The sequence below is a fragment of the Triticum dicoccoides genome, chromosome 3B, assembly GCF_002162155.2.
Source record: "Triticum dicoccoides isolate Atlit2015 ecotype Zavitan chromosome 3B, WEW_v2.0, whole genome shotgun sequence".
Classification (NCBI taxonomy): Eukaryota; Viridiplantae; Streptophyta; class Magnoliopsida; order Poales; family Poaceae; genus Triticum; species Triticum dicoccoides.
Window position 1 is genome coordinate 752,155,206 of NC_041385.1, and position 24,266 is coordinate 752,179,471.

Consider the following 24,266-nt stretch of genomic DNA (forward strand, 5'->3'; position numbering starts at 1 on the left):
CAAGTCCACGCTCATGATCGTAAGGGTCACCTCCTTCGCTTTGGTGGCGGCATTGGTGGCCTCGATGTCGAGCTGCCTCTGCCTGGCCTTGACGTTGTCGGCCTCGATGTCCAGCTGCCTTTGCCGGGCGGCCTCCTCCATGTCGAGCTGCCTTTGCCGGGCTGCCTCCTTCATGTCGAGCTTCCTCCTCTTGGCCGCCTCCTCCATCTCAAACTTCTGTCTTTGAAGGTCTAGGTATTGCTTCATTTGCTCGTCCTTGCTTTGCTGCTTTTTCTCGTCCCTCACATCCTTTTGGGACATCATGCCATGCAAAGTCTCATGCAAGGCCATGGATGAGGCGTCACGTATGTCGTCCACCTTGGAGTTGGTCTTGCCCCTCGGCCTCTTCAACGCCTCACCATCCCCACCTCCGGCGAACTTGGCCGTCTTCAGTCCTCTCTTCCTTTGTAGTTCACGGTATTGGTCCTTGAACTTAGGGCACATGTTGATGAGCGTCCAACAATGCGTAAGAGTGAATGACTTGTCATTGTGCCGGGCCTTGAATGCCTCCGAAGATTGGAATGCCTACACCACATGATCAATAACAACAAGTGAACATGCAAACATGTACACGACCAAAGTCTCATGTCCGTAGCAAGGAAAGGGCTAGAAATAGGAGATCATACCATGTCCCCAACGCCGAGATCACTCACGGGTCGTGCTTCAACGCTCTTAAATGCGGCGCAATACTTGTTGCACTCTTGTTGGATGAACAACCATCTTTTTTGAATCCAGCTCCTCGCGCATGGCGGCTCTCTTGGCCGCGGCGACATTGAGCTTGACGACCGCTCTCCGCTCCCTCCTCTTCGCCGATTCCGCGTCCAACTTGGCGATCTCCTCCGGCGTGCACTCCGACCGCGGTTTCCTTGGCGCCTTCTTCTTCACCTTTGGGGGCGGGTCGACGGCCAGGCCGCCGGGACTCGGCGGGGCGTCGGCCATGGATGGAGGAGAGAGGGGGCAGCGGGAGGGAGGCGGGAGGGTTTGGGGCAAATGGCGCCAAATGGGCGTGGGAGGGTTTTGGTTTCTCCCACCGACAGACGGGCCAGGGGAGGACAAGCGCGCGCGTCCCGTCCGTCCGCGCGCTGTTCGTTTCACCCCAAAACCAGCGCAAGTTTGGGCTGGGGATGGGTCGAAAGCGGACACAAAGTCCGTTTGCGCCCGCGCATTGGGCCGTCTCTTTTGTCCCTTTTACCTCAAACGGACGGGAGCGGATAGGATAGGGTCGCGCGGTGGAGTTGGCCTTAGAAAGCACATCAAGTCCGTGGCTCCGTGCGATGCATAGCAAGCGGCCCAAGATACCGTCCGGTGCTCCTTTTCATCCTCCGCTGCTCGTTCCCCTCGCTGGCTCCCTCTGTCACCGTTACTTGGCCGGCCTGGGTGCGGCGGCCGCACCTCCGCTCTCTCTGCCTTCGGCAACCCCACCCCCACTTCGGTGGCCGACGGCGCCCGCCCCCCCGTCTCCCTGTTTCTTCCCTAGGCCACCGTCGGCCTCTGTCGTCGCTGCGCAGGTCGCTGTTCGTATTCAGATGCAGATCCTCCGCTCGATTCTTCCTCTCCTCCGACGCGCTGACGTTGCCACCTCTTCTCCCCCAAAGCACCGCCTCTTCTTCCCTTCGCGACCACTTCTCTCTTTCAAGGCCTCTACTCCGCCTCGTCCGGTGTCACCATGAGGAGTTTTGCCTCCTAATCCACCTGTCCGTCATGTTTCCAGGTGTGTTTTCTTGTTCTGATTCTAAAGTTTGCGCCTTTAATTGGCTGCTATTGTTATGGATCTGGATTATGGCCAAGATTGGGTTTTACTTACCGTTTTGTTGATTTTTGAAGGCAAACTGGGTAATCTTTTAGATAATCTCATCTGACCCCCAAAATAGAGGAAAAAGGCCGAAAGATATAGAAATGGATTTAAGCTTTAACTTCACGGTTGCAATCATGACTGATGATACCATCTTACCTGTGTCAGATACTGAGATTGGCTTTTTATGCTCTTTTGTGACAGATTTTCTCATCGATCTGGCAACATGGCCAGCATCAGTGGAGTAAAAGGCTGGGATGCACAGGTGGCTCATCCCCCCCTTGACGGTGTAGTTCCTATGGATATATTTCCCAAAAGCAGCCACCGTGATGGTTCTATATATAAGGGCAAGCATGCATGGAAAAAGGAGTATCGTATTGCCGACCGAAATGAGAGTAAGTGATGAATATCTCTTTTCCTTATATATTTCTGACAATTCTTGAGGTTAATTCTTTTGTACTCTGTTTACTTTTGCAAGTTAAATACCAGCGCATTGCTATAGATAAACGGAAATCTTGTCAAATGGTACTCAGGGGATGCATTTGGGTGTTTGCAAAAGTAATAGACTGCTAAACGGTTGTGCCTTAAGCTTGTGCCACTGTTATCTTACTCATTGTTGTGAATCATTGGACATTATATCAAAGCCAGACTTTTTCGGTTGTTCATATAATTCCCAAACTATTTTCTGATCCACCTTTACCTACCATCCCCTCCCCAAGTTGTTTTTTTTTTCTTTCTAAAATGGGTTCACTTCACTTCATAATGATATCAATCTTTATTTTGCTCCTCAGAAGTTTTATGTTCAAAATTGGTGAGGTGCCGTCATGCCCTTCCCTGTGGAATATGTTCATAACTCTTTATTCTGTTTAGCATGTACCGTCGAAGTGTCCGTGCGTTGCAATGGGTCGGAATCAATAGAATATTTATGCTCACAGAGAGACTAACCTTGAAAGCATCGTCCTACTATCTAAAGATGTCAGCTTAGGATTCACCCGAATTTTATTTTCATACCATTGGAAGTATCCTAGCTTTCACCCCAATTGTTCTGCCATACAACAACCTATCCAAAGAAAAAGAAATACTCGCCACTTATTCCAATCTGGTTTCTTTTCATATAGAACTTATGAGTTCACAGCAAAGTCCCTTGATGTTAAATTTGGTAAATTACACTGGAAGATCGTGAACTACAATAGTTTTTTTTGTTAAACCACCAGAAGAACCACCATGTCAAAATTTAGTGTAAGAATAAACCGTCCAATTAACCCGAATTTCGTCTTAGATGATTCGTTGACGGAAAGTTGAAAGAAGAAAATTGTAGGTACAACCTGTGGCCACCTTAGGCAGCTGAAACTGAGCTTATGCTTGAATAAAAGAACGAGTCAAAATAAAAGGGCATTGTTTGCTCTATCAATGAGAAACTATTTTCTGATCCACCTTTATACTCTATATTAAGCATGACTGATGAAAAACATCTGCCAACATCACCTTGTAAGAAGTCAGTGTAAGATGAACCTCCTTTTGCAAGACAAATTCAGGGCATTGTTTACCCCATCAGCTATATCTTCGTATTGCTTTAATATTTTTTACTCGTAAGATGTTTTAGAAATTAAGCATTTATATTTTTCCAAATAAAGGAACCAACCAAATACATATGGTATATGTAAGTTAATTGGCACCTAGTTATTTCTTTACAATAGCTATTGTTATAAGGAAAATTAAACATAACAGATATGTCCAAGTGTTAGGACCAGTTCATTTGAGCAAACATATATTGCACAAGCATGGAATGCAAAATGATCGTATTGATGTCTAAAATATGTTCTCACAGCAGCACTTGAAATTCTCGAACAAGGTGAAAATCAAGGTAGATGAAGAAGCCTGCCATGCTTCTTTATGGTGTCCATACGAATCAGTTGAGATTTTACCAATTTTAAATTACATGGTGCCCAGATCGAACAGATATTGTAAGTAGTAATTAGCATGGTGCAGAAGTAAAAGAACCAAGACATCATATTCTTGCGTGTATATTTGATTTAAGCTTGTTCAAATAAACACTGATGCCCGTCCACCAAGTTCCACAAGCACATATACATGACACTTGCATATTCACATAAATAGAGTGATAGAAAGGGGAAACCTTAGGCTGAAAATCCAACACTATGTCGGTCGCGGCTCAAATGCATATATTTGTTAGGCTAGATATGCATATATGTTTACCTCTATGTTTGAAACATACATCTGGCCTGTAACTGAATTAATAAGATTGATTATGCCATGGTCCCATGCCAATGGTGCTTCTCCCAGGCATATCTTTGAACATATGACATGCAGGACAGTAGGACAGTAGGACACTGGACACATGAAACATCAAGCAATAAAGGAGGAGGATGGGAGATTAACTCTTCCATTATTCAACATTTCCTATTTGCTCCCAGCCCTTAATCTGAATCAAGCCACAGAAAATGGAGAAATGAGACGAGGAATATCGCGCGCTGCGCTAGTCGCTAACTTCTCCCTCTCGATAACGCTGAGTGGACTTGCGTCCGTTGCCACCATGCTGAGCAGGCTGAATTGCAACCTCAGTCCGTGACCCTCCATGTTCTTTGCGGCCAGTATGGCCTTGTGCTTCCCCTCTATGACCTGCACCGCATATTCGCACCACTGGCACTGGCTTATGCACCACAAATCCTAGGAGATGAACTTGTGTCAGAACAAGCAAAGTAGCCTCCATGCCCAGAATTTGAACGAGTAGAGAGGAAGGGACGGGAACACAGATGAGAGAACAGGGGAAAAGCAGACCACTGTCTCTGTGTGCCTTTACTGGTGGCAGCAATGAGGGATCCCTTCGCATGAACTGGGCGCATCTGGGCATCCGGTAAGATGCATCCTCCTCCATGCGGATGATGCTAGATCGGCATGCGCCAACGAAGGAGGAAGGAGAAGGGGAGGGGCAAATGTCATCGCTAGGCATCCTCATATTTCTCATCGGCAGGGGCAGCAGACAAAATGGGCTCGTTGGTCACCGGTGATGGCGGAATCGTGGTGGCGGTGGTCGGTGGTAGAGGGGGTAGAGCTGCGCATGCACTGGTGGTTGATGGATCGGGATGTTGCAGCACATGGAGAATTTTTGGGGTGCGTAATGTTTTTTCTTTTGCCCAACCGATTGGAGTTGTGCGTATGTGGGTCACTGTTTTGTTTCCCTTTCACTTGTGGTTTTTAGTGCTGTTTTCTGCATAGTGGGAGGACGGACGAGGAAACTCTCCATATATAGTAGTAGTAGAGATTTTGTATTCCAAGTGCCAGGTTTAGGTGCTCCCAAATTATGCAAATAGTTATGGTAAAATTTGAAATTATTTTACACTCCCTCTGCCCCAAAATAAGTGTCTCAACTTTGTACTAACTTTAGTACAAAGTTGTACTAAAGTTCAGACACTCATTTTGGGACAGAGGGAGTAACATACAGTGATGATATTACCTACCTTTGGTAGAATCAACTTAAAAGAGGACTTCTACAGAAAGGTTAGCGAAAGAAACTTCCATTAAGGGCTGAAATAACCTATTTAAATAGTTTTTGGGCCATAGTGGTTCTACAAGTACTTTGGGGAGTTATGAAATATTTTGGGATAGTAAAATCAGCCTTTTCCTTTTTTAGGTGATTAAATACTACTCTCCTTTTCTTTGTGTTTTCTTCAAAGAAACACATTTCGAGGGAGCACATTAAATAGAGCACAAATACTTACCACTTGTATGAAAAGGAAATTTTTCAATAGAGCTATCAAATCCTCAAGCGGCATGTTTACTTTTCATGTGGCAAATATTTGTTTACCGTATTAATTTCCAATTACATTGTAAATTTTTTTGTGAAGCTTGGTTGGAGCCAATGATGTTGACAGATCCCCCGAATTGCTGCTTCCTTGATGGAACTTGCATACAGCATGCACCTAGTGGCATGTTCCAAGTTTTCTCATTAAGGCTGGCTAACATTCATGTGGGTTGTGGGTCAGTAGAGTTGTACGGATACATAGCAGTGCGGGATGATTTGGATCGATTGCTTAATTATGTGGTCAATGTTAAGAGGGATGATCCCATCATCCTGGAGCAGGTGCACATCCATTACTTATCTGCAATTATTTTAAGGAATATGTCTCCTGAACACCCCCAAGTATTGAGGTTCATCTACGTAGCCCCCTTTGAGTATAATAAAACCAGGCATTTGGCCTCTTAAAGTGTTCAGTACCGTCTAAATCAGCCCCTGGTCAGTTTTGGAGTCGGTTTCTGACCACGTGGCCTGTTAGGTGGATGCTGCCGCATGGCCAAAATCACCTCCTAATTGCCCCAGGGACTGATTTAGACTGCAATATTTCGCGGGTCAAATAATTGTATACTTGATTAGGGTAAGCAGACAAACCTTTTCGTTTTGTTTTCATTACAACACACTTATGCAGTTAATATTTGGAATTTGAAACAAATGAAATAAATAGTGTGAGCCAGTTTTTCCTCTTAACACAGTTATGCATTTTCTAATTATTCAGTTTGATATACATGGCAAAGATCTTGTTTATCCATTATAAAATATCCCTTCATGTATTGGTGAAGTGAAACATCAGAAGGAAAGTATTTAGCTTTAGATTTGTCTTGCTTCTGTATGAAGAGCTACGTACTGATAATGATTTTGTAGGGTTCTCTTATCAACATGGCTGGCCCTAAGCGAGGGATAGATTCACATGGCAATATTGTAATCGAATATGACATGAGGATCAAGACTGCTGAAGAAGAAAAGCATGATCTGCAGCTGATCGATGGTGCTTTAATAATAGTCAATAAAGACTTCCAGAATTGCCACGCATTCACAAGTCGCATATATGGCGATTGCGGAGCAGTGGACATGACTGCATCACGTCTTGAATATGCAGTTGAGGCGACACTAGAAGTTCTCATATCGGAAGTGCAAAATAGTTTCAGTTTGTGTGTTGGTTGTTTTACCAGTGGGTTGAATGAAGAAATCCGGCTCTTCGATGGCACCATTGGTGAGTCATGTGGCTTGAAGAGGTCTGTGGTTGCTGTAGTGATATCTTCTTGGATGACATTGAAGTTCAAGTTGGCACCGGGGTCATCCAGTCCTGTTGAACATCATTGTTCCTTCAAGGCGAACAACCATGGGACATCTGCACAAAAAATGAAGACTGATTTTGCGTTATTCTCAGTGAAGGTGACTTGGTCGACTTTGCCTCGGGGCTGTTATGCTCATTCCAGTTCATCTGGACCTTAGATCGACCTTGTCACAGAGTTGTGTCTGATGAGCGGGCTAAGACTTACAAGTTTGGTTTGACGTAGTCTTAAGATGGACTTGTGGCAACTATCAAGCAATCAAACATTTGACTAATATGACTGTCTAAATTTATAGTATGTGGCAAACAAGGATGGTAAATCTATAATAGTAATAATAAGCAAATATTTGAACTGTTCACTTGCATATTTGGTTCAGCCATCGTGCATGCTTGTATAATTTGTTTTCTTTTGTTGTCGACAAAAACAGTTGGGAAGACCCCGTAGAGCAAAAAATTCAATTGCTTTGCTAGTGCTTAGTTTAGATGTCTAGTCGGTAGTGGTGGGGTGATGGAATAAAAGTTCTCTCCAATATGTCATTGTTCTGTCCTCAGTTTCGGTGAAGCTGATTGTCAGTGGATGCTGTATGGAGCTTAGGTCAGTTCAGGTCTTGGCCACATTTTTGTCTATGTTTTGTCTATATGGACTTGGGCTGCGTTCGTCTGGCGACCTTTGTTGGGAAGGGAAGCCTTTGAGGTACTCCCTCCTTTCCCGTTTATAGGGTTTATCTCAAAATTTTAGTTTTTTCATTTTATAAAGCTCAATTTGGTTATTTCCCATCACATGTTCAGATTTCAAGGTGCATTAAATCATTGCATGCAAGTATTGAGAGAAAATTGATCAATGTATGTACTTTATGCATGCATGCATTGCAATTAATGCATTGATAACATAATTTCTTGAGAAAAACAAGAACATTAATTAGGTACTTTTGCAAACTACAAAACGTATTCCACCACTCACCATCTACCTTGGTCGGTGAGATTTTTGAATTGAGCCTTATAAACCGAAAAGGAGGGAGTACCTACGTAACTCATACCTCCATCCCCATGAGAGCTAGGGCGGCGCCGGATGACCTCGTCGGTGGCGGCCGGACAGCGTGGCCATGTTGTTAGAATTGCAAAGTTGGGATTACCGCTCGGGATTGGAAATTAATGGACAAATTAAGTGGGAGTTGGTGCTTTGAGATTGTGACTGGGCTGGGCATTCGGTTCCCCCGAAACGAACGGTTCGGTGCTTCGGTCCTTTTACAATTTCGGTTCTTAGAAAATGCTAACCGCTCGGGTAATAGGAAATCAACTGACCGACAATTCGGTACCCCGAAAGTTCGGTTCGGCTATCGGTTTTAACCCAAGGAAACCGAACATGTTTAATAGCAGGGCTTCCAGGTGATGGAAGAAAGAAAATTGACAGAAAAAATGAGCGGTGGAAGAAAGGAAGAACGCAAAAACAAATCTTCCTACCAGTAGCATGCCTGTCGGTGATAAGAGAGATAAAGGGAATGAACAACTCAACTTCTCGTCAAGGGATGAACAAAGTAAACAAACAATTCCCAGTCGGTGATAAAAGAGATAAAGGGAAGAAGATGCAATCCAGTGGAACAAGAAGATACGAGGGGAGGGAAGAAATAAGCTGCCTCGCGCTGGCTGCGAGGCGGTCAAGCTGCTGTGGCGCTGGCGCGCTGCCGTCTACTGGGGACGAGGGCAGGAGGAAGCATGGCGGCTAGGTTAGGATTGGGGAATCGGGAGTCCCTCGGTGTGTCATCCTTGTGTGGAAGTACGATCCTTTTCTATGGATCCAATACGATGCGTGTGAAGGATGTCGGCCTGCTGGGCCACTTTTCTTTGTTGGGCTTCTGGGCTCATTCACTTTTTAGCCTGCAGTTCAGTGTTTTCGGTCATTTCGGTGCATCGTGCATGGAAACCGATATCACCGAACGGAATTCGGTTTTCTCCAGTTCAGTACCGAACAGAGCACCGAATTTTCGGTTTTCGGTTTAATCGGCTTCGGTCCCGGTTTTTTCGGTGCGGTTTTCGGTCCTCGTCTTTTTTGCCCACCCCTAATTGTGAGTGCCACGTGTCATCCATCAAAGCGGGTCTGACGTGATGGCCTGTGAGACCTGGTCTCATAGAATTTTTTTTCGATCTAGGATGATTGTCTAACCCTCTCCGCTGCCATTTTGTGATGACAATTTGATCCTTAGTTCAATGTCGCTAGCTTCTTCTGGCTCTGACCTATGATTTTATAATTGTTGCATCAACAATGTTCCTAGCCCCAAGTGTGTTCCGGAGGTTGTCAGGATGTGTTTGGTAGGGCGCATGAGGGCAAAATTTCCTAATCCGGCCCACTTTTGCTTATTTGGTAGGGTGCATGTACTCATCTGGACAATGCTCATCTGATGCAAAAAAGGGCCCTCAACCATGCCCATCTCATGCACCCCAGAGGGAGTGCATGGAGGCAGCCATGCTCGCCTCGATTATCGTCCCTACCCACGAGACCACGTCTAGATATGTTTAAATTTTTTAAAAAAGTTCAAAATTTTGAATTTTGCTTAAATTTTTAAAAACATTCAGAATTTCAAATTTTGTTTAAGTTTTCAAAATGTTCAGAATTTCAAATTTTTAAAATTTTCAAAAAATGTTTAGAATATCAAATTTTGTTTAAATTTTCAAAAAAATTTCAAAACTTCAAATTTTGTTTAAATTTTCAAAAATGTTCAGAATTTCATATTTTCTTTAAATTTTTAGACTTTCGAATAAAATTCAAAAAATGTTCAAAATCTCTAATTTTGTTTAAATTTTTATAAAATATTCAGAATTTAAATTTTTAAAGTTTTCAAAAAAGTTCAAAATTTCAAAATATGCTTAAATTTTCAAAACATGTTCCGAATTTCAAATTTTATTTAAATTTTGAAAAATGTTTAGGATTTAAAATATTGTTGAAATTTTCAATAAAAGTTCAGAATTTCAAAATATGTTAAAATTTTTGTTCACCATTCAAAAATTTTATTCGGAATTCAAAATTGTTCAGCATGTCTAAACACACGCAGGCTGTCAAACAAAGTCTCAGCTCAGCATGTCTCAGCGCATACACCGCTTCCAAACAACAGCAAATGTATGGACTCAGCATGTCTACACTCAGCATGTTTTAGAGGAGAACAACTAGGTTAGGTTCATACATGCTACCAAACACACCTTCAGAGGCGGCATCGAGCTTTGCCTATAGCGCATCGTAGGTGAGTGTAGGAGAAAAATGGCGTCGATGAGTAGGAGAAAGATGGTGTCGATATACCCACAAGACGCGGGTCTTCTTTTTTGCTGGTAAGGATGGTCTAACAAGGATTGCACAATTTTAATATATGACCTTAGCCCTCTCGAAAAAAAAGTTGGCCTCGTTCAGATGGTATGGTTCCTCCTGTTTTTTTAGTTGCGATGCCTCATTATACACATGCACATCACAATAAGCTTACATTTGTTTTTATTTGGTTAAGAATACATTTCAGAAAATATTCTTACAAAGTTTTGATATCGAAACTTTTATATATTGCAGAAAAATTAAAACAAATGTTCAAGTATCTCAATGTAAATGCTCATATATTTGCAATAAGTATGTTCATCTCATGTTTACATTTTTGGTATAAAAATGTAGTCATGTATAATAAAATTTCATGTAATTAAAATAAATAATCACATAAATACATGTAGCTGTTAATGCATGTATAATAAATGTTCATCGCGTAGTTGGAAAATGTCAATGCATATAAAACTGTATATTCATGTATTTGAATTTTCTTATGTGCGTTAAAGAGAGAGGTTCATAAATTTGAAGACAAATATTCATGCAAATGTTGATATATGTTCATGTACCCATCGAAGAGTGTTCACAAAGTGAAAAGGATGGATAACATAAATTGAAAGAAAAATTGAAAATAATGGGAAAAGGTTAAAAGGAAAAGAAAATAAAAACCAAACTGAGCATGGAAAATGAAACAGAAAAAAGGGAAAAAATCAGGGAAAAAGTTGGAAATAGGTGACCGGCCGGCCCAGGACGTGCCCCCTCCTTGGCGCATGTTGGCGATTATTTTGAAGGGAGCTCCTATTTGATGCGCTCAGGCGTCAAACAGCTGTGCCTTCGCTGAAGGAATGTGTAAATGGGCCGGCCCATACGCATAAGCTCATCACAGCTAGTATTTTCCCCCTTTTTCCTGCGTTTTATTGGATCTTCCTGGATATTCTCTATGATGATAAAATAAAGTATAAATTCATATTTTAAAAATACACCTTATTTTAAACACTAAAGAAATATAAATATATATGCTAATTTTTTAATACACATTGAACATTTTGGAAAATACGTTAAACAAATATTGGAAACACATTGAACATTTTTGTTGATATACATTGAACAAATTTCGGATGCACATTGAACATTTTGCAAAAATATGTTGAACAGATCAAATTTTGGAACACACAATAATTTTTTTTGTAGATATACATAGAACAAATGTCGGATACACATTGAACATTTTGCAAAGATATGTTGAACAAGTTCTTAAATATACGCTGAAATTTTTGTTAATGCATGGTGGACTTTGTATATAAATACAAAATGAACTTTGTATAATACACAAAAAATGGATGAAAAATGAAAAAATAGAAAAGGAAAAAAGGAAAAGAAAAGAAATAGAAACTGAAACAGAGAAAACAAAAACAAAAAACAAAGAAGAAGAAGAAGCAGCCTTGCGACGTGGGTCGGCCCAAACCGGGGCGTCGGGAAGATGATCTTCAGCGAAGCTGGGTCGTTTTGACGCCTACACGTGAGAGTAACTAGTTAACGAGCGCTCCTTCGGGAGCCTCGCAGTGATCAGCGCCACTTGGCGCGCTCTCAGCCATTCGCCACGTGTCGCGGTGACGCTCCCTTCGGATATTTTTTCCACATGCGTTTTCGGTTTTTTAAACGTTTTTTTCTTACGTTTTGGTTTTCCCCCGGTCTTCCATAGTTTTTTGATTAAAAAAAAATTCCGTATTTTTTTTGCGCGAAAAAACGCGTTTTCTTTTTTTCTTTCGCGAGAGTCATGGTTTTTCTTCCGCGAGAGGCACAGTTGTGCTTTAGCGAGAGTCACGGTCGTGCCTATCGGAAACGGAAAAAACACATTTTTTTTCTTTTGCGAGAGTCAAGGTTATGCTTCCGCGAGAGGCATGGTTGTGCTTTCGCGAGAGTCATGGCCGTGCCTTTCGGAAAGGGAAAAACAAAACGCGTTTTTTGTTTTTTTTTTCTTTCGCGAGAGTCACGGTTTTGCTTCCGTGAGAGGCACGGTTGTGCTTTCGCGAGAGTCACAGCCGTGCCTCTCGAAAACGGAAAAAAATACGTGTTTTCTGTTTTTTCCCTCCCACGAGAGTCACGAGTTTGCTTCCACGAGAGGCACGGTTGTGATTTCGAGAGAGGCACGGGCGTGCCTCTTTCGGAAAGGGAAAAAACCGTGCTCCCGGTTCGTTTTTTTGTCCGGTTTTTTGTGAAAAGAAAAATTCGTGAAAACCTATTAACATGGGATCTAGTTTTGAAGATCTCGACATGAGGAATCCAACAGTGAAAATGGTTCAAGATTTGGACGCACAGTTTAAGAGATAAAACATTTTCAATAAACAGATCTACAAAAAAAAGAAAGTTCCCAAGTTGCGACAAGTGACGCGCTGCATGTGCCCCACTTATCACGACCTGAAAAGGTGGAGTGTTCTTTGTAACGAGTGCTCCGATTACGCCAGTTGGCGCTACTGGTGCTCACAAGAGATAGTAGCAGGTCAGCCAGCAATCTGCTAAGGAAAGCAAAAAGATTCTGTCAGGTATTATAATCTACTACCACTATAAAAGAAAGAGAGAACGGAGAACCAGATCATCCTATCCATCGAAACCTGCAATCTGGTGGTCTACATTTCTCCAGCATACTAAACGCGTTTTACGCTTTAATTACCCACCATGCCATTACTTAATTATTTACCGATCATTGCCACTGGGTTAACATCCCGACCACGTCGCTCCCCTCTCGCAATGCAACCAGCAGTTTTCGCGCCACCCCACCCCTCGCCCGCGCTCTTGCTGTAGCCGCGCCGGCCACCGCCTCGACCGCCGCCGGAGAACCGCCGCGCGCCAGCCGTGCCTCCCGCGCCACGCCCCGCCGCGCCGTCCGGACCCACGCCGTCGCGCCGTCCGCACCAGCGCCGCTCGGACCGCCGCGCCCGACCGGACCGCCGCGTCGTCCGCGCGCCAGCCGTGCCTCCCGTGCCACGCCCCGCCGCGCCGTCCGCACCAGCGCCGCCAGGACACAGCCGTGCCTCCCGCGCCGCCGCGCCGTCCGCACCAGCTCCGCCGCGCCGGCGAAGGGCGACACGGCGACAATTCGTCAATTCCTCTCGCCAAAATAGGTAACCTCTCCGCAGCAGAGGAGGATACATCCTCAAGCCCTATATCTTTGTGCACCTTAAGCACCTGGAAGCCAATACGACGGGCCACTTAGATCCCCTCCTCCCGGTCAGCCATCCTTGACATTGATTCAGTCTTGTTGATGACGTACGAGTAGCACAGTGATTCATATTGTTGATGTCCAATATTCATTCTTCTTGATATGCAAATTCAGTGTATGCACAATTATGGATTCAGATAAACTGGGAGTGGTGCATGCCTTTGTATTGTGTTCCTGAACCTTGCTTTCTCCATGTCAGGTCTTCTGTTCTTAGAAAAAACTCTTTTGTTGCATCCACATTAACCATATATATTTCTATTTCCATTTTTGAATTGTAATATGTAGCTCAGTTTGGTGTGTCAATTTCAGCTAGACTAAATCAACCATTCGGTCCTTCGTAAGTCGACTTTTCGTGTGTGTGTGTGTGTGTGTGTGTGTGTGTAGGAGGTTTAGCAGGCCTGACTTAAGACCGAACCCTGACGGTGTTTAGGCATGGTCCGGTATGCACTTCTTCACTTCTCTTGATTTATGTTTTTGTTTCAGTTCATATTAAATCAATAGTGTTTGCAACTTTACATACAGGTTGGAGAGCTTATTTCCAGCGTTGGAGGTCTTTTCAGTTTTTCTAAAGGTACTATTTTTGTCCAATTCCCCAAACACTTTCCTCATGTTTACTGAAGTGTTACCTAGCAAAATTGTATCATTGATCAAACACAATGATTAGAATCCCAGTCGTTGAATTACAGTAGACAAGACCATATTTCACATTTTGTATAGCCCAACCAATAATACATATGGACTGTGGTGATGATTTTCAATATATTGTGTGCAATAGTTAAATAGATGTATTCGTGCCATTTATCTCATTGAACTGTAAGAGCTGGTCATGGTGGAAGAGTAATCAGTGTTGTGTAGACAACATCACTGTATTTTTCTCAGCCAAATAAAAGATTAGCTTGCGGTCCATGGAAAAACCCCAACATTCAGTTGAGCTGTACATCTTTTGCCGCCCCTTCTATTGGTTCTGGTTGAGCTTTGTGTGTTAATATTTATTTGACTGCATTTTATCCTTTAGTCCTTCCTCTTAGTGTATAGTGATCCCTTATTGTGTTAGTTTCTTAACTAGAAGGGTAGTTTTGATTCAGACCATTCCATAATAAAATGTGTATATAGCCTGAAGGTAGGATTTCAGCTTCAGACTGTTAAAATACGTCTAACGTGTCATGTACACGTATTATGTATGTATGTAACTTGTATGCTGATCATATATATATATAGAAGGACGTGGAGAGGCATTGCCCCACGAAAAACCCTAAACCTATTCTCAAACTTGGTATCAGAGCCTACCTAGCCGCCGCCGCCTCTCCTCCCTCCGCCGCCGCTAGCCTCTCATCGCGGCCGCCGCGATGTCCAAGTCGCCCGCCACCGATCAGTCCTCCTCATCGGGCGCTGCGATGACCGCGTCCTCTGCCCTCGCCCTCACCGTGTCCGCCCCCGTTATCGCGCCACCATCGGCATCGGCTCCCGCTCCTGTCCTTCCGCCCATCGCGGTCTCTCTCGACCGCAGTAACTTCATGCTGTGGAGGGCTCTCGCCCTCCCCAACTTCGCCGGCGTATGCCTCCACGGGTTCCTCGATGGCTCGGCCAAGGCGCCGGAGCCGACCATGACGACAGGCACCGGTGACACGGCTCGTACCATCACCAACCCTGAATACGAGCAGTGGTGAACTCTTGATCAAAAGGTCCTCGGGCATCTCCTCGGCTCCATGAGCGTGGAGATATCCGCGCAGCTGATCGGCTGCAGGACGGCGGCTGCTGCATGGGCTGCCGTGCACACCATGTTCGCCGCCGAGAACAGCGCTGGCGTGCGCAACCTTCGGCGCCAGATCCAGGCGCTACGCAAAGGAGATAGACCTGCCGGCGAGTACATGCAGAAGGTTAAATCTCTCGCCGACTCGATGGACGCCGCCGGTTCTCCTCTTCATGATGACGAGATCATCGACTACATGCTGACCGGGATCAACCCCATCGCTGCTTCGATGAACTTCGCCGGCGTGCAAGTCACGTTTCTGGCGTTCTACTCCAGCGTCCTCCACTACGAGGCCCTCCAGCAGCAGCAATCAGAAGTTGAGGACTGGCAGTCCTCCGCAAACGCCGCCTCCCGGCCGGCCTACCACGATCAGGCCGGTCGTGTGCCCGATTCCGGACGCCCAAGTGGCGGCCGCTCCTCCGCCGCCTCTCTTCCGCCTGGATCGGCAAGCTACGGCCCCGCCCAGGGCGGTGCCCCTGGCCGTAACAACGGCAACATCGGCGGCAACGGCCGCAATGGAGGAGGCAATGGGGGTGGCCGCCGTCGCTGGCGCCCTAGGTGCCCGATATGTAAGAACTGACCGCGACGGACTGTCGCATGAGGCGACGGACTGTCGCGGCCGCTATGACCGCGACCACCGCGCCTCAAACTCCGCCTCCACGCATGAACCGCCGCACTGGATCCTGGACACCGGTGCGACGGATCACCTGACGAGTGATCTTGACCGTCTTCACTTCCATGAGCGCTACGGCGGGAAGGATCAAGTGCAAGTGGTGAATGGTGCAGGTTTGTCTATTTCGCATATTGGTCATTCCACTATACCCGGTTCATCTCTGCGTTTACGCAATATTCTTCGTCTTCCACATATACATCAACAACTATTGTCCGTTTATCGACTTGTTCTTGATAATGATGTTTTTGTAGAATTTCACCGTTTCTTTTTCCTTGTTAAGGACATAGCCACGAAGAAAATTCTTCTTCGCGGTAGAAGTCGTGGCGGCCTCTACCCCATCCCGTTTGGTCGCGCGTCGTCCTCCTCCACTCGCCAAGCGTCTCTCAGTGTCAAGACCACTTCGTCCCAGTGGCATCAGCGTCTCGGTCATCCCTCCAATAAAATTGTTCAATACATTGTTAAGAGCAATGATTTAGTGTGTTCTTCTGAACGTCATTTTTCAGTGTGTGATGCTTGTTAGCATGCTAAGAGTCGACAATTACCATATACTTTATCCACTCATGTTTCTACTATGCCTCTTGAGTTAATTCATTCTGATGTTTGGGGGCCTGCTCTTGCCTCTTCCGGAGGCTATAAGTATTATGTGAGCTTTGTCGATGATTATTCCTGTTTCACTTGGATATATCTTCTTAAGCACAAGTCTGACGTTGAGCAAGTATTTTATGCTTTTCAGGCTCATGTTGAGCGTCTTCTCCGCACTAAAATCATATCCGTTCAGTCAGACTGGGGTGGTGAGTACCACAAATTACATCGCTATTTCCAACGCACTAGGATCTCTCATCGTGTGTCCTGCCCACACACCTCTCAGCAAAACGGGATTGCTGAACGCAAACACCGTCATCTTGTGGAAACAGGTCTGGCCTTATTGGCTCATTTGTCTCTCCCTTTACGGTATTGGGACGAAGCTTTCCTTGCTGCATGTTACTTGATTAATCGCATGCCTACACCTGTTCTCCAACAAGATACACCCGTGTACCGCCTTCTTAAAGTCAAACCCGATTACACCTTTCTCCGCACCTTTGGGTGCGCCTGCTGGCCTAGCTTGCGCAAATATAACACTCACAAACTTGCTTTCCGGTCCACTATGTGTGTGTTCTTAGGTTATAGCCAGCTGCATAAGGGGTACAAATGTCTCGACCGCTCCACGGGTCGTATCTACATCTCCCGTGATGTTGTGTTTGATGAGTCTGTGTTTCCATATGCCACACCTAGGGTCACCGTCGATATATCCTCCTTGGCTGATGGTCTCTCGTTTCCTTTCAATGAGCCGGTTACGGGTGACCATATGCGTAAATACGACTTATCCTACCTGTCTACTGATCCGCCTGTTCCAGGCCATATTGCTTCTGTGCAGGCATACCAGGACGCCGCTCCTCCCTCCTCGGCGATCGACGTGCATGGTGCATGCACGTCGCCCGGCTCGTCGGCTGCCTCGTCGCCCGGCCCATCTTCCGCGACGCCCCCGCCCTCTGCAGGCCGCTCGGCTGGTCAGCCCGCTGCGGATGCGCCGACCTCCCCGGTGATCGACGTGCATGGCACATGCACGTCCCCAGCCCAGCGATCGCGCTGGCCTCCCCTGGCCCATCATCAGCGCCAGCGCCGGCCACTTCATCGCCTGTTGCCACGTCGTTCTCAATGCAGGAGGCTGCTGCTCCCTCCTCGCCGTCCGATCAGCTCGCGTCGCCTTCTGTTGAGGGCAGCCCTGTCCCCTCAACCGCGATGCCTCCAGCTGCTCCAGGCCACACCATGGTCACGCGCACTCGCGATCATACTCGTCGTGCGCTTGTTCCCACTGATGGAACTGTCCGCTACGACCCTCGCCGCCGTGCTTTTCACGCTATGCCCGTCTCTCATCGCGATGCCCTCCGTGAGCATGCTTGGCGCACCGCCATGATGGATGAGCTGGACGCTCTGCGTCGCAACAGGACTTGGGTTCTTGTGCCTCGTCCGCGTGATGTTAATGTCGTTGGGAGCAAGTGGATTTTCAAGACCAAGCATCATCTGGATGGCTCCATTGACAAGCATAAAGCTCGTCTGGTCGCGCGTGGTTTCACCCAACAGCTTGGCATTGACTATGGTGATACGTTCAGTTCGGTTGTCAAGCTAGCCACCGTTCGCCTGGTTCTTGCTCTAGCTGTGTCTCGCGGATGGATTCTTCGTCAGATTGATGTCAGCAACACTTTCCTTCATGGTTACTTGTTTGAGGATGTCTACATGCAGCAGCCACCAGGCTTTGAGGACGCTCGGTATCCCTCTCATGTGTGCAAGTTGCAGCGGGCTCTCTATGGACTCAAACAGTCCCCTCGCGCATGGTATGCTCGGCTCAGTTCTCGTCTTCTCCAGTTGGGGTTTGTTCCCTCTCGCGCCAACGCCTCTCTATTTTTCTTCCGCCATCAGGATGTTCAGATATACATGCTTGTCTACGTGGATGATATTGTTATTGCTGGCTCTTCTCCACGTGCAGTTGACGGTCTTGTTCATTCACTTGCGGCCACCTTTCCTATTAAGGACCTTGGGCCGTTGGAGTACTTTCTTGGCTTGGAAGCGTCGTACAATTCAGGGGGTATGACCTTGACACAACGGAAGTATGCCTTGGATCTTTTACACCGTGTGAACATGGAGAATTGTAAGTCCACTTCCATACCGTTGTCTACCTCCGACCAGCTTGCACGGGTGTCTGGACAGCCTCTCGGTGCCGATGATTCTTTCCGGTATCGCAGTGTCGTTGGTGGATTGCAGTATTTGACTCTCACTCGCCCAGACATTTCATTTGCAGTGAACAAGGTATGCCAGTTTCTCTCACAGCCCATTGATGTTCATTGGGAAGCTGTTAAGCGCATCCTGCGCTATGTAAAGGGAACATTGCAAACTGGACTGAAGTTTCGGAAGGCTGTCTCCAACAACATTAGTATTTTCACTAACGCAGACTGGGCCAGGTGTCCTGATGATCGACGATCCACTGGAGGCTTTGCCATCTTTGTTGGCCCAAATCTCATCTCCTGGAGCTCTAAGAAGCAACCGACGGTTTCGAGATCTAGTACGGAGGCTGAGTACAAGGCTCTGGCAAATGGAGCTGCTGAGGCCATTTGGGTAGAATCACTACTCAAGGAGCTTGGTGTTTCCCAGCAGCGTGTTCCTGTTCTATGGTGTGATAATTTAGGAGCCACATATCTGACTGCCAACCCAGTTTTTCATGCACGCACCAAGCACATTGAGATTGATTTCCACTTTGTGCGTGAGCGTGTTGCTTCTGGAGCTCTTGATGTCAGGTTCATTTCTTCTAATGATCAACTGGCTGACGTGTTTACCAAACCAGCCACTCGACAGATGCTAGACCGTTTTAGTACCAATCTAAACCTTGTACAGAGTAGAAGTTCAGATTGAGGGGGTATGTTAAAATAGGTCTAGCGTGTCATGTACACGTATTATGTACATATGTAACTTGTATGCTGATCATATATATATAGAAGGACGTGGAGAGGCATTGCCCCACGGAAAACCCTAAACCTATTCTCAAACTCAGACTGTCATTAAGTTTGCGTCAAATTTATTGTTTCATTTTGGAACAGTGTACTTTCATGAGTATTTTTCTAACGAGTACATATAATACTTGAACAGATAATCTTACAAAATGGAAGTACCGAGGAATTAATATATAGAAGTTACGACCGTTGTTTAGGGTGATCTCTGAAGATGGATTGCAGGTAAGCAAATTAATAATTTAGTACTGATCTTGTTTCTGTTGACACTTCATTTTACTCAATCTTTCGTATTAACCATAAGCTTACAGGATACCATGTTGGAATCATGTTCTCCTTTGATTTGTGTTCTCTTTGATTTATGTTGGTTGTTATGGAATCATGATTTTTTCTTTTTAATTTTTACACTTTTTAAAGCATAGTGAATTTTGTGATTGTAAGATTTTTGTGGTGTTGCCATGAAACTAGAATAATTTACTGAAATTGTTCGGTAGTGCAGTTTTATGGTATTCAGTGGCTTAGCCTTCAGTTAAATCATACATTATGTAAACAATAAACATAGAACTTTTGAATTTTTGGATAGGTGGAAAACTCTGTGCCCTACATCCCACACACAGGGTGCTAAAAAATGTCCTCTCCCCGCTGCACCTCTCCTCTTCTTTGCTCACTCCTCTTGGTAACTCTAAGAAGATTTTAATCTGTTTTGTTTATATGCACATACGGTCTTTGTGATTAGGGGTCAAATGTTTGGTTAACTTATGGACTGATTGGAATGATTAGAAAAATACGAATCACATCACAGGAAGCCGTAATATACAGTTTTACCTTCAGCTTGAATAAATACACATTGTTCAGTTCATATTTGACTCCAATAGTTGTACTTCCATATAACAGACTTGTCCAAGTTAAACCACAAGAATGTCATGGGCTTGCTTGGCTACCACGGAGAAGGGCATTCTTTCACCGGCGCTGTCGATTGCTAGCAAACTGTCGATTGTGTCGTTGATTGATATGCAGACTTGCTGTTTTTCGTTCAGTTTAAGGGCTCTCTAGGCTTAAGATCTTTCTAGGATAATTGCGTCATTGAATCTAAAGGTATATGATCGGTTTCTCAGCTCATGCATCGATATGCATTTGTTTCTTGCCTGACTTGTCCTACATTTGTGAGGTTGTTGAGGAAGTTCAGTTCTTGCAGGAGGCGCAAAACTTGAGTTGCCTACATATGAGTTTGCCAGTTCGCCGAAACTTAGAATAAAGAAGGGAACTTTCTCAGTTTTGTTGTTTTTGCTCTTCTCAGATTTTAGGCTGGGTGTATTAACATATATGCCACACACTAAATTTAGATCTCAGTGCAAGTTTAAATAGGGATGAATCACTGTGCCATGTTGAAAAATTAGAACTACAGAGAAGAAAGGAAATTATTAAAGAAGGGGTATAGTTGATTAGGTTGTTGTGGTGTTTCTTTGTAAATAACAACATTCTAACTTGCGGGTTTAATCTAGGTATGTGGGATATAGGAGATACAAGGAGAGATATTTCAGTTGCAATCGAGCTTTATTTCAAAGTGAAACATGGTAGACATGCATAGCATGCTGGTGTTTTACTCTATGCTTCTGGGCCGCCATGGTGTCAATTTTGAACTTGCAAAACGAACTGTAAAATATTTTAATGCCTTGGGGCATGAAGTTCTCTTTACCTGCTCTGACTGCTTCATCTCTGTTTATGTAGCAGGTTCTACGATCTCCTGTGTTGCTGCATCTTGGTCTTCTGTTGCTTGAGGTTTGCTTCCTTTTTTCTAGACACATGCGTATTCTTTCTAGCTACATCCATGATTTCCTTTTACTCACGGAATAATAGTTTAGTTATATTGATTAGTAGCATTTATATTTTACTAGGTACATACTAGGAACATGCTTCTTTAGTGTGGACTTCTCTCTTTTTTGCGAGAAGTGTGCCTTGTCTGATCTGACAATTATCTTATTTTCTGTTGCATTAAACTAAACTGTAAAATATTTTAATGCCTCTGATCATAGCCTAATTTATCCACAAAAGGAACTGCCGCGTTTGTTTCTGTGCATCAGCAGTCGAACTCATTCTTCCAATTGGCTGGAACAACGTCGTTTCTGCAGATGGCGAAATCGTCAGACTACCTTGCTACAGTGGTGCCCCAGACTGCCAGAAGCGACTTTACTAGCGATCTTTTAAATTTGGGGGATTATATGTAGTACTGGTGGTATGACTGCGGCAATGCCTGTTGTGTCTATGAAAAGCAAAGCATCCTATAATTATTAGTGAAAGATGCGCGTTCTCTTTTTGAGCAGGGTAGATGACATGCTGGACATGCTAATTATAGTTAGTCGAAGTTTGTCTGGGTGACATGCCTTTGGGTCACGATGGCATGACATTTTGTGAACAACTGGTTCATATAAGTTGATGGAAGATTTAATTGATCTTTAGACATTTACATGGTCAGCATCCTGCTTTTGAAGTATCTCTGTTCATATTTCAGCATATTTGTTCTTTTTGTTACCAGGTAGCACCTGACATCGACAGCTGCGACGTCAGGAACTCCCTCGCAATTGCCGAATATGTCGCTGAAATTTACAGCTTCTACAGACGGACCAAGGTAATTATCTGCTTGGAACCCCGTCGAAGTTATTTACAGAGTTCTGACCTTGTATGGCAATAATAATCTCATTGCCAAATTCGTTGTGCTGTACGATTTGAGTTGTTAGCCCCCACCTACATGACACACCAAACTAATATCAATGAGAAAAGGCGTATTTTTCTGATTGACTGGTTGTTTGAGGTAAGGATTCCATTCGATGATTGGTGGATTGGGCAAAGTAGTCTATCTTAGGATTCTCTGGAATGTAAAGTTCTTACAAACCCCAATGTCATGATTGTCCAATGCAGTGCAGTACAAGCTTGAGGTACTGGGTGAAACACTATTCCTTGTTGTCAACATCATTGATAGATCAATGCATAGAAAAACATGTCTCAAGTTTTCTCTTGAATGGAACCTGCAAGTTTCTCATCTGTTTAGTGAAGCTTACCTTTTCAGAAAATAGATAAAGATCCTTTTCAGTTTGAATAAACTATAAAGGAATCTTTTCAGAAAATAGTAGAGATCCTGCTCAACGGTGTTGTACTTGTACATACTGAAATTGTAGGCCAGACAGTCTACAAGATGATCAGGATGAATGTATCTCCAGGGTAAAAGAGCAACCATTGTGCATGCCGTTTGGTTGGAAATAATATTTCCTTTAAAACATATGCACTATATTTCCTTTAAAATGTGTGAGTGCATTCTTGGCATCTGACATTGCCAAACCCGACATTCATTCTTGTTAAGAACTACTATAAGAATATGATAGTATGAGAGACAGGTAGGCAAGCTGCATTTGATTGGGAGTAGATGTATCTCTGAAAAATGAATTAGTAGAGACGTGCGTTGCACGTGCAAGCTTACTAGTTGGGAGAAGGCGAATTCGAACTCGGGACGTAACCACCAAACTGTTGGTTGCCGCAACCACTAGAACGAGCTGCCATACTTTTCCATTTACCGAAAGAAGCACTATTTGACCATTCTTACAGTAGTACACTAAATATATACTCTGTAGTGTCAAAAAAATGTCTTACATTATGGGATGGAGGAAGTATTATATATCCGATATTAGTTATCTAAAACTAAATTCACAAAACATATATCGGTCACTTATTCTAGAAAAAGTTCATCGTATTTGAAAAAAATTCATTAAATTTGGAAGGAAAGTTTATAAATTTTGAAAAAGTTCATCAAATTTGAAAAATGTTCATCAAACTTCAAAAAATTCATCGCATTATGAAACAAGTTCATCGGTTTTCAAAAATAGTTCATCAAAAAAGGAAAAAAGTTCATCCATTTTGAAAAAAATTCATCAATTTTGAAAAAAAAGTTCACAAGTTTTAATAAAGTTCATCAAACTTCGAAAAGGTTCTTGAATTATGAAAAATATTCATTGATTATAAAAAAAACTTATCCAAAAATGGAAAAAGCTCATCAATTTCGAAAAAAAGTTCATCGATTTGAATAAAAGTTCACTAATTTGAATTTTTTTTCATCTAAGAAGGAATAAGAAAAAAAAATTGAAAATAAAAAACCGAATAGGAAAAAGGAAAAGAAGAAAGTGGAAAGAATAAAAGAAGGAAATGTATGTAACTTATCACTATAGCCTAAGTGGACGGATCGTTAGTGCACTGCAAGTAGACGCGGGACATCCCTAGTTCGATTCTCCTCGTGGGCACATTTTTGCGTTTCAGAAAACTAGAGAACATGTTAGTTGGGCCGGCCCAGGACGGAGGGCTGCAGGCGGCCGTTTGCCAAATACATACAAACGGGCGCCTGAAGCGCTAAATAGGAAGCGCCTCCTTTATTTAGGGAGCTTTTAGTTCTCAAAAAAATAAAATAAAAGAAGGGAGCTCCTAAGTGGCACCTTCAGCGCCACTTGAGGAACGGGCGCACATGGTGCTTCTGCGCTGGGCTGGCCCATGCACACTGCGCTTCAGAGAAAAAGTAATTGAAACTAATTTCTGCAACAAAGCTAATATTGCAAAAAAAGAATATTCACCTTTATACATGTGTTATTGATTTTTTTGCAACATTACTAATGCTGCAGATGAAGGAAATATGCCTTAGAGGCAATAATAAAGTTGTTATTTATATTTCCTTATATCATGATAAATGTTTATTATTCATGCTAGAATTGTATTAACCAAAAATTTGATACATGTGTGAATACATAGATAAAACACAGTGTCCGTAGTATGTCTTTACTAGACTAGCTCGTTAATCAAAGATGGTTAAGTTT

At 43.9% G+C, this 24,266-nt stretch overlaps 1 protein-coding gene and 1 long non-coding RNA gene across 4 annotated transcripts; both read left to right on the forward strand.

The window, feature by feature from the left end:
- Positions 1-1,329: 1,329 nt before the first annotated feature.
- Positions 1,330-7,304, forward strand: LOC119278270. 2 transcript variants are annotated; one of them, XM_037559633.1, is made up of 4 exons: positions 1,330-1,750; positions 2,036-2,226; positions 5,698-5,933; positions 6,510-7,304. In XM_037559633.1, exons 2-4 carry the CDS (start codon positions 2,058-2,060, stop codon positions 7,098-7,100), a joined length of 996 nt encoding a protein of 331 aa, XP_037415530.1. In that variant the 5' UTR covers positions 1,330-1,750; positions 2,036-2,057; the 3' UTR covers positions 7,101-7,304. The 2 variants fall into 2 exon arrangements, with proteins under 2 accessions (XP_037415530.1, XP_037415531.1); XM_037559634.1 differs by lacking the exons at positions 1,330-1,750; positions 2,036-2,226 and adding an exon at positions 2,235-4,963.
- A 6,083-nt stretch (positions 7,305-13,387) lies between these two features.
- LOC119282028 lies at positions 13,388-21,196 on the forward strand. 2 transcript variants are annotated; one of them, XR_005138610.1, is made up of 3 exons: positions 13,388-13,894; positions 13,977-14,025; positions 20,311-20,364. It is a non-coding gene; the product is annotated as an uncharacterized LOC119282028 (long non-coding RNA). The 2 variants fall into 2 exon arrangements; XR_005138609.1 differs by lacking the exon at positions 20,311-20,364 and adding an exon at positions 21,148-21,196 and having other exon boundaries at positions 13,392-13,894.
- The last annotated feature ends 3,070 nt before the right edge of the window (positions 21,197-24,266 follow it).

Coding starts and splice junctions, on each gene's coding strand:
- LOC119278270 (XM_037559633.1), top strand. CDS start 2,058: ATGGCCAGCATCAGTGGAGTAAAAGGCTGGGATGCACAGGTGGCTCAT. Junction 2,227..5,697: donor TATTGCCGACCGAAATGAGA/GTAAGTGATGAA, acceptor TTTTTTGTGAAG/CTTGGTTGGAGCCAATGATG. Junction 5,934..6,509: donor ATCCCATCATCCTGGAGCAG/GTGCACATCCAT, acceptor ATGATTTTGTAG/GGTTCTCTTATCAACATGGC.